Below are 10,525 nucleotides of genomic sequence, written 5' to 3'. Positions count from 1 at the left end.
ACATCTATCCTAACACTTTATATTAATTATTTAGTTTTTTTATTATATTTATTTTATTAATAATGACTTTATTATTTTTCTATCAGTGATTTTGTCTAACATTGGGAAGTGAAGATTCGATGCTGTAGATTTGCCTCCATCGATGAACCTTCAAGATCATTTAATCAGCGCATATTCCATAAAACATCCATCATCATCAAATCCTGAGGACCACACAATGGAAAGCCTAGATTTTCCAAATGCAACTAAGCTTGAATATTCATTCTTCTAAAAGATAATGCAAAACGATTTTTGCTTCAAATCCCAATGCTGGGTATAAAAAATTGATGTTTTAGTCTTTCTATATGGTTTTTCTTCTTGTTCTTGGTATATTGCTATAGGTTTGAGCAACATATAAAAACAAAGGCGGTGAAGTAGAAGTGGGATATCACATATATACTACACATATATATTGGGGAAGACGATGGAGGTCGTGGAATTTAAGAACTTGCATAACAATTCAAAATAGGAGAGAGTTTGTGATTGAATTAAAATTGAGTAAAAAATTAGAGAAAAGAGAAAAGGCTAGGATATTAGTATTTAATTTTGTGTAAGTTATTAAAAAATAGTAATAAATTATAAAGTTTCCTTTTTTTTCTTTTTTTCTTTTTTTTGTAATATATGAATAGGTCTATTAGCATTAAAGAGATATGTAACAAAGCTTAGATGTTTGGTAACAAAGATAACAAACCTCTAAGAAAGAAAATAAAAGAAAAAGACAATTGCTAAGATCCTACATTTCATTTAACGAATGATAAATAGGTTAAATTTTATCTTTATTGGTAAAAGATTTAAAAAAATGATACTGTATTGAAATGAAAGTAAATATTTTTTTTTTTTAAAAAAAAGCAAAATATAGGCTGATACTTACACATAATTATAATTATCCAATGTGTGCAATACTTAATGGTGGGGCTGAATCAGTGAATTGATTCATGACAAAAAGTGTCAGGAAGAAGTTAATTACTTAAAGTGAACAAACTTTGCATTAAATTAGTGTAAATGGTTCAAGTTTTATTAATTTTTCAAAGAAGTTTTATTAGTTGTGGAAAGATTGTGAACTTGAAAAAAGAGATAAAAGCTTGGGGGACTTCTAAAGAGTATTTAGCCCGATGTACAACTGACAAAGTGAATAAATTTAATGGATGGAAGGAAATAATTCACATTATTCGAGATCAATAGGATTCATGTGGAAATAACAAAATCAAATGATGCATAGTCAATTTATCACTAAAATTAGAAAATATAAATGGAGTTCGGAAGTCCCAATTGAATTTTCATATGAAGAATATATAGTCTAGTGGCCTTGTTACTTCTTTCCTTTTTTCTATGCTAACATAAATTCAAATTCCCCAACCAAAAGTGAAACCCAAAAAAAAAAAAAAAAAAAATTCATTTAATACAAGGGAATTTTTGGGGTTGATTTCTAACAATATAGTCAAAAGTCTTCAAATTTGGTTTCCCTCTCACACTTGTTTTATTAATTAAGGCATGACAATTACAATAAAATAAAAATAAGCCATTAATTTGGAATCTACCTATCTACTTATTAAAGTCTTAATACTTTTATAGTAATAAAACATATAAAAGGCAGCTCTTGTTTGAGAAAAAAGAAAAACAAAAACAAAACAAAACAAAAGGAAAATAGAAACTCTATAAAGTAGCCTGTTTGCGTTGGCAATGACTATTTAAATATATAACCAAATATTCAACATTATATTTCTTTATATATCATTTGAAATTTTATTGTTTGTTTATTTTATCAGCATTGATTTTCCTACATTCAAATATCAATTAATTTGTAATCAAATATATACATATATATATATATATATATATATATATATATATATATATATATATCTATTAATTTTGACCCCAAAAAATCAATTAATTCATTAACAAATGCATTTTTGTTTTTTTCTTTGTTTTCCCTTTTGTTTTCCTTTTTTTTTTTCCTTGCTTTTTTCTTTTTTTGGCGCTTTTTTTTTTATTTGGTCTCTGTTTTTTTTATTTTGGGTACATGCGAGTACTTTTCAACCAATTAAACAAAGTGTGGCAATTTTAGCTTTGTATAAACCTCTTACATCTTCAATTGTCTATATATACAGCTATACTTGATTTTACAATCCACAATTTCAATGCCCATGGCTTTTAGCAAGTTGTCCCAGCTTTTCACTTTCTTCTTGAAAGTTTCTCTGCCTTTATTCAAGAATTCAGTGGAGTATACCATCAAAGTGATAGAAATGTGAGCTCTCTCATTTCCAACATTCAAACCCCTGATCTTCAACTTTCTCAAGCTATTTCAAACTGCTTGGAATTGCTAGACTCGACGAATGATCTATTAAATTGATCTCTCTCTCTACTGTTCAATATCCTCAAGGTTTGTAATTATCACACTCTTTCGTTTTGCTCTATCTTCATATTTATTGTCTCCCCCAAGTAATATTAATGAAGTTTTTGTCCAAGCAGTATAAATACATATTATAATATTAACTTATACTATTTTGTATTTTTCTTACCTATAGCTATTACTCTTTGACTTTACCTCTCTTCATATATATTCTCCTCCTCTCTGAATATATAAGTGTGTGTATATGTATATATATTCATACTCTCCCCTCAAGTGCTAAAAGGAGACGACAACACAAAAAAATAAAATAAAATTAAATTAAAAATTAAAAAAAATGAAGCTTTGTTTCAGGCAATAAAAACAACAACAATAACAAAAACAAGAATAATAATATTTAAACTCACTTTTATATATTCTTCTTTTTTTTTTAATTGGTTGCTAACTGAAGATTATCCACTGGAAAATAATAATATAGAAAGGTACAAGAGCATTAGAGGAGACAATGAGACATACGTCACTAACGTTTGGAAGCTTTAAATCTCTCCATTAACAAAATGAGCTATAGCCACAGGTGACATGTGGTTTACAAATTTACGAATTGCATGGTAATTAGAAATTAATGACAAATTTATGTATTTTGTAAATAAAAAAATATAATACCTAATATAGATTTAATTCAACAAAAATATATTTTCGTCACTAATTTTAGGGGCTCGAAAATATTATGGCACGGGCAACGTGGGTTCGGATACAGCAACATGGTTGAGCGGTGCACTTGCCAACCAAGCTACCTGCATGGAAGAGTTTGAAGGGATCAGTTCATCTTTGGCCAAAACATCCGTAACAAAGAGCCTCGACCAAGTGACCGAACTAGTCACCGGAAACCTCAACAACGTACAGCTCAATGGAGGTTCAAGTACTAGATCGGAATTTGATGAAACATTCATTAATGGCTTCGAACCACTTTATTTTCGATTTCCAAATGTGACTGTGGCTCAGAATGGCAGTGGGAGTTTTACGAATATCATGGATGCAGCTTTGGCAGCACCAAATTATAGCCAGAAATATTATGTAATATTTGTGAAGGGAGGAGTTTATAAAGAGTACGTAGAATAAGTAGCCACAAGTGGAATCTGGTAATGATTGGAGAGGGTATGCACCTCACAGATCGGAAAACATTCCATACAGCAACATTTGGTAAGACAATACATATATATAAAATCTCTTTTACTATTATTATTGGAGTGCAGGGATTCAAAAACGATAAAAACAATTTATGTGATAACATTTATTTTCTTACATCATTTACATTCTATCAAAGACCAACAAATAGTATTTTTTTTTTTTTAATTAAAAATAATGAATAACGCATTCTTTTTTGTCTGTCAAATCGGCTGGCTTCTGATTCTTTCTTTATCTTAATGACTTCTATCTAATTGTTTTCCTTGATTATCAGCAGCATTGTTTACCTAACAAATAACATTGAAAGACGCATTGTTTCGCAGCCATTCAATTTTCACTTTCGTAAATATATGTCATTAATTTTTGTTCTTGTGTGTGGAAATTCTGTAATTTGTAGCTACAAATGGGCAAGGGTTCATAGCAATGAACATGGGATTCCAGAACACTGCAGGACCTCTAATGCATCAGGCGGTTGCACTTCGATCAAGCAGTGCTCGTTCAGGTTTCTTTAGATGCATGATAAGTGGCTACCATGACACCTTATACATACATCGCGGCCGCCAGTTCTACAAAGAATGCAGGATCAGCGGCACCATTGACTTTATCTTCGGCTACGGAACCGCCGTTGTCCAGAACTGCGCAATTATCACCAGAAGAAATGTTGACGGAGGAAGGAACACCATCACTGCACATGGCCGGGCATATTCCACCGACTCAACCCGATTCTCTTTCCAATTCCGCACGATATTAGCAGACAGGGATTCGACACCCCAAGTGAGATTCACACCAACATACCTTGGTCGACCATGGGGCATGTTCTCACGTACCATTTTCATGCAGTCGTATATGAGCAATGTGGTGATGCCTGAAGGGTGGCTAGAGTGGAATGGCAGTTTTGCACTAGACACACTATTTTATGGTGAATATATGAACAACGGACCAGGAGCAGCAGACGGGGGACGGGTGCATTGGCCAGGCTACCATGTTATTACCAACTCATTAGAGGTAGATGGGTATACAGTGGCCAAGTTTATTCAGGGTCATGCATGGCTGCCATCCACAGGCATTCCATATATCGGAGGTTTATAGGTTTTATAATATAGAAACCAATACCATGTCCATTATACCTTCCTGGTATGAACAGGGAAATAGAAAAATATTGTAGAAAATATTCATCTCTATACAAAACAGGTGAATTATGGTTTTAGAACAGCTCCTCTGTAAGGCTTCGTTCGGTGAGGGTCAAAAAGTGAAACGGAAGAAATGGAAAGAGAAAAAGGTGTAAAGAAAAATTAATTTCTTCCCACGTTTGATACGAAAAAGAGGAGGGAAAGAAAAATGGAAAGATGATAAATCCATCCCATATGCTCCAAATCAAATCCGTATTAAAATTTCAATGATGATAAATATTACTGATTAAAGTAATAACTAAACAGTTTTATAATTAGTTTTTTCTATATTCATTTTTTCATCTATAACCAACAAAGGAGGGAAAAAAAACAGCTCCTTCCCATTAAACCAAAACCTAAAGTGGTGGATAAGAATTTTTCCATCAAATTTTCTATCCTCTCTTACTCTATCCCTCTCTGTTCTCCTTCCTACCTAAGAATCTTTTAAATTCAACTTTCATTATTTTAACTGATAAAATTATCCCAACCTAAATATCTAGTACAAGAGCCATCATCTCGAACACCATATAGACTTGTCAATCCTTAGGTTCATGTTAATCATTTTTCAAAATGGCTTTCCCTCGATTTTCTAATGCAGGTTGTCCTACACTATGAAAGAATACAATGATTTTAAGAAGTGAAGACTAGCGACAAGCTCAATGGATAAAGGAAATAATTATCATTGAACTTTATATGTTGTTTCATATGATCATTTCCAAATAATGTCTCCCATAAATCTAAGAGCAGGAACACCTCTGATCTCTACATCAACTAGTGGTGCCTGAATCAATGTCAAGCTGGAGAGCTCGGGATCATTTTGGATCATATCCAGAGAGCGCATCTGATCCTGAAGCAATTTAACAAAAGAAAATGTAAGCGATTTTGGTCACCACACTGAAAAAAAATACACAAATACTAGCAAAATAAAACCAACTTCAACTGCAAGATCTAAAGAATTGATTACTAACTTTTCCATGTGAGGAAGAATTAACCCTACCGAATAAATTTTGCCCATTACAGACAATTTTTTTTCAGTCAATCAGTTTCTAAATCATAAAACTCCAACATTCTATTGAAGGCATACATGACTCCAGCAAGAGAGAGAATAGTATCAATGACCAGAAGAAGAGAGATAAAAAAAACTACATCATCTACCAAAAGAAAAAGGCATTAATCAGATTAATACCTTTCTTTTCATTGCACAAAACTTGCAGTCTGAGGCAGATGGGGGCAGAATCTGATTAACAATCAACCTTTTCACGGGGACATTTTCTTTCTTCAATGAGGCACTCAACCTAGATGATTCACTAATTGCCATCACCTTCAATTAAGATACTAAAATGTGAGTACAGAAATTAAGAGGAATTAAATGCCATACAACATTGACTAATTTTAGCCAGATCTTAAAAGGAGCATTGCAGATGACGACAAAAATATACATCAGTCTGGTTTTTAACAGATAAAGTTCCATATTGTAAACCCTGATTTTCTTTCTTCTTTTAAAGTATACTCAAAATGGACAAAATTATAACAGAAACCAACTAAAAGTTCTATATTGTAAACCCTGGTTTTCTTCTTTTAGAGTAAACTCAAAATTTATGAAATTGTAACAGAAACCAAATAACATTTCTAAATATTTTACCGTGGGGATGGTTACTATAACAAACTCCGTTGAATCAGTATCACGAAAGAGCTCGCGTACTTTCACCATTCTCTCCCTGAGTCGCTCTAGTTTATCAGTCTGCGTTATAAATTAATGTTAAAACAGCATAGAAAAGAAGAATAGAAAGCATTTCCAACAACATCAGGCTTACTGCATCCTGTCGCGTTTCTTCTTGTCCGAAAACAGATTTGATGGCTGAAGTGGCAGAAGCTATCTTTTGTCTGAGCTGTAAGATGCAGTGAAGGTAAGATAAATTATACTGAAACACTTAAACAGCAATAAAGGAAAAGGTTGCTTGTATAACGTGCCTATTACTAGATGTTTGCACAAGAAACAAAATGCTATTCCCCCCACCCCCAAACCAATAATTTAACAGCCAAAAAGGTTTCAATCATGGCAGGGTAGGGATCTTTACCGCTAGGACATGGATGTGAAATCATTCTCATGATGAACAAAGAACAAAAGAAAATAAGCCAGAAAACAACGATTAAAAAACACAATACCAATAATATTCTTATAATAGTCTCCTTGTAGGGTTTTAGAAAGTATTTATTTTATAATAAAAGGATCATACTAAAAGGGAAACTAAATAAACTAGGAAGATAGCTCTGAAAACTCTCATAAAACATCGTAATTCTTAAGATCCCCGAATAAATTCCTCACAACCACTCTTCATTATTAGATTATAAAAGTGTATAAGTTTATTCTCTTCAGATATTTCAAAGTCACGTCTACAAATGATCTTTAAACTGTACATCATTCTCTCCATTATCTTTGACATTTTACTTGACATCCTAGTAGAACCTCACCCTTTAGATCACTTCGAAGGCATTTAAGTTAATAATCATTAATTAATGCCAGGTGGAAATGTTTATATATGAAATATATTAGGAAGCTTCCAGCTTCTATGAAAACAGAGATTCAAAAGACTCCAAATATCATGTCAATAAAAACCAACCTCTATTTTGTAGAGTAATGAATTACTACAACATCCATGTATATCACAAAAACACACACACACACACATATATATGTATGTAAAGATAAGAGCTTCATTACAACTATTTTTATTACTATGATCTATAATAAAGGCAAATGACACTAAAATTATAAAAAGACATAACAAACTTCTGTTTTCTCGATTCAAGAAAACATGTAACTAAATATCTGATCATTCTTCAAGTGGTCGACTAAATATTTACCAAAATCATGTAATAAAGTAGTTTCCATACATATCCCATCAAATATGTAACATTTCTCACCAATTAGCTAACATTTGAAATTCCATAGACACAATTGTGCACTGAATTTAAGAAAAAAATAGATCCATAAGTCTTCACTATTATGACTTAGCATTCCTACCTTCAACAACTTGCCTATTGATGCGTCTAAAAAGTCTGGCAAGGACAAAAGCCGCAATGTATGGCCCTGTTAAGAGAAATCTATCGAAGAATTAACATGTTGAAAATTGAATTGAAAAAGAACATATCTGATGTTTACTTACAGTAGGTGCAGTATCAAAAACTATTCGAGTAAACATGCTATATTCTTGTGCTTCAAGAAACTGTATCACCTGGAAAGAGACTTTAAAAGTTAATAGGAAAAAAAAAAAAAAAAAAAAAAAGGTGTGCACATGCCATGTAAAATGTGCCAAACAAAAGTAGAAGAGTTGATACATACCTTTGAAATTGCAATAGCTTCATCGAGACCAGGAGGAGGTGTGTCTAGTAATTCTCCCAATTTTAACTCTCCCAACTTCATAAGTCAAAAAATACACAACAGGTCAACAGGACGCAAGGGTTGACAAGAGAAGTAGATCAAAATTGCAAGGTCACACACTATTTTTTTTTAGTATTTTTCCTTTTTTCTAGGGTGAGGAGAATGACTGGGAATCCTAAAATGATATTTATATTAGGATAGATGTTATTTATCTCACCTCTGAATGGCTCTAAATTTGATCTAAATTAGAATAATAAAGGTAAATAAAGTTATGCACATGCATGCATATCCTCAAACACATGCTCTGCATGCCAACTAAGGAGAGACAGAAAATGATATTATGGTTCAATGGCATCAATTAGACATTGTATCAGTAGTTTAAACATGATAGTGCTCTACCTGGTCCACAAGCATTCCAAGACCCATACCATCCATGAAGTCTTTGATCCCAGTTCCACCATTACTCTGAGATGCACTGCGGAATTCTTCCCTAGCCTTCTCAGGGTTTATCTGTGGCACAACTACACATTTAACTTACTGAGTATACAAGAATGGAAAATCATCATGAACACACTAGAAGCAAGCATTGATTATCATCCTATCATGATACTAATTATCTCATCAGTCAATCCAGCATCAGACCACCATAAATAAAATTTGAAAATTCTCACAGGAGCAAATCCCACATACCTCTAGAGCAAAAAGTGGAGAATCAGGTCCTTCAACTGGTACTATCGTCCCACCTGTCAAATCCTGATAAATTGACACAGCAAAAATGTGTTTACACACACATACACAAACATGACTAGAGTCAACCCATTAAGAAACATCTGTGGCATGCAAATACTTCAATAAATAAACACGAAGGAAACAGTTCTATACCTGAGCAAAGGAATCACTCAAGGAATGTGCTGGATCTGTGGAAACTACAAGAGTAGGATGCCCACTGTTAGCAAATTTTACAGCTAGCGAGGCAGCACAACTTGTCTTTCCTACACCTCCTTTCCCACCTAACATGTAATATTTCCGCTGGGTCCCAGACACCATGTCATCAAATCCAGCAGCAGCTTCAGCAGGAGCAGCCACCGATCTCACTGAGGAAAAATATTAATAATTAATCATTAAAAAAGACAAATTTGGTCCTTGAGCTCAAGCAATGAAGGAAACAGAACTCATATGCATCATTGTTAAGGTTTATGCATGCTCCATTCAATCCACTTGATCGATTGCACCATTATTTCACACATAAAAGAAAAGAAAAAAGAACATAAGATTTTTTTAATTATCAGGAAAAGTAGACAAAAACTTCTCTTTTACACAGTGTTTTTAACCATGTTTGAAAGAAGAGTGAGCTCGTTTATAACTACTCATTTCCCTACCAAGAGTTGAAAAAGCTTAGAACAGAAATTGTTATCCTCCAAGATGATTCATGAAACTAAATATTCCAAAAGCAGCCTAATAGAAATTTATCACACGTCTTCGACTAGCTTTGGCCAATAAAAAGGAAAAATATAAAAATAAAAATATTCCTATAATGTTACTCTTCAATTGGTAAAAGAAAATTTCTTATGAAACAAAGGAAGGTACTATATTTTGTTTTCTACAAATACTCCCAGCCATAATAAAATGAAAGACTAAGAAGTTTTTTTTTTTTTTTTTTTTTTTCTCTACCATGTCTTAGTCTTACCTTTATTGTTAATTATTTTTCGCTTCAATTATCTTCTATGCATCCAAATTCTTTCCTTCTCTACGAAGCTATATCATTTTAAACCAAAAGATTCCACGGCTGAAACAAATTACAATCTAAACTCTCAAACTGACTAATCTTGGGTACTTCTAGACACCCACTGAACCATCAAATTCCGTATAATTAAAGACCCACAAAGCTAAAATCCTGTGAAAATTTCAGAGCCAAATAGAAAACAGCAATTCAGAAAAACAGGTACAAAAAATAAAAATTAAAAAATCACCTTGAAATGACTTTCTGAGAGGTTTTCTTGCAGTGGAAAGCGAAATAAAACTGAAGGATTTGGTTAAAGAGATAGGCTTGAGGATTTTGGGTGCGTAAGAAAGCAAACCCACCATAGTCATCGAACTCCTGCAGGCAGTTAAGTAGTGTAGGGAAGGTGAAAAACTGGAGGAGACGCAAGAACTTGCCATTGTTTTGAGGTATGCAACTGAAAGCTTTTAGGATTGTGAACAAATGTAACTACACCGCCTACAGACGCTTTGGATGGAGCTCCAATACTTGGTCCGACCCGTTAACCGGCAACCCATTTTGACTGGTTAAATAATTACTTTCTTTTTTCTTTTTTCTTTTTTCTTTTATTTAAATAATTTTTATTTCTTTTTTGGTGAATAAAATAATTTGTATTTGAACAACTCGGTGCCATTGCACTT

The 10,525-nt window shown here is 32.9% G+C and overlaps 1 protein-coding gene and 1 pseudogene across 2 annotated transcripts; one reads left to right on the top strand and one right to left on the bottom strand.

The window, feature by feature from the left end:
* The first annotated feature begins 3,183 nt into the window (after nucleotides 1-3,183).
* LOC132805151 (pectinesterase/pectinesterase inhibitor PPE8B-like) lies at nucleotides 3,184-5,260 on the top strand (annotated as a pseudogene).
* A 143-nt stretch (nucleotides 5,261-5,403) lies between these two features.
* On the bottom strand, nucleotides 5,404-10,320 carry LOC132805150 (ATPase GET3B-like). 2 transcript variants are annotated; one of them, XM_060820053.1, is made up of 11 exons: nucleotides 10,096-10,318; nucleotides 9,008-9,219; nucleotides 8,816-8,878; nucleotides 8,525-8,635; nucleotides 8,087-8,161; nucleotides 7,911-7,979; nucleotides 7,769-7,834; nucleotides 6,558-6,632; nucleotides 6,386-6,484; nucleotides 5,930-6,064; nucleotides 5,404-5,590 (listed from the first exon to the last, which is right to left on the bottom strand). In XM_060820053.1, the coding sequence occupies exons 1-11, from the start codon at nucleotides 10,283-10,285 to the stop codon at nucleotides 5,453-5,455; spliced, it is 1,233 nt and encodes a 410-aa protein (XP_060676036.1). In that variant the 5' UTR covers nucleotides 10,286-10,318; the 3' UTR covers nucleotides 5,404-5,452. The 2 variants fall into 2 exon arrangements, with proteins under 2 accessions (XP_060676036.1, XP_060676037.1); XM_060820054.1 differs by lacking the exon at nucleotides 7,769-7,834 and having other exon boundaries at nucleotides 10,096-10,320.
* Nucleotides 10,321-10,525: the final 205 nt, after the last annotated feature.

This window comes from Ziziphus jujuba, chromosome 8 (genome assembly GCF_031755915.1).
Source record: "Ziziphus jujuba cultivar Dongzao chromosome 8, ASM3175591v1".
NCBI lineage: Eukaryota > Viridiplantae > Streptophyta > Magnoliopsida > Rosales > Rhamnaceae > Ziziphus > Ziziphus jujuba.
Note: the sequence above shows the minus strand (reverse complement) of the source record. Positions and strands in the feature narration are given on the sequence as shown.

Excerpts from the sequence above, each read along its gene's own strand:
- LOC132805150 (XM_060820053.1), bottom strand. The coding sequence starts at position 10,285 with ATGGCAAGTTCTTGCGTCTCCTCCAGTTTTTCACCTTCCCTACACTAC. Across the intron at positions 7,980-8,086 it reads AAGCTATTGCAATTTCAAAG|GTGATACAGTTTCTTGAAGC; the intron begins GTATGTATCAAC and ends GTCTCTTTCCAG. Across the intron at positions 6,485-6,557 it reads AAGAAACGCGACAGGATGCA|ACTGATAAACTAGAGCGACT; the intron begins GTAAGCCTGATG and ends TTTATAACGCAG.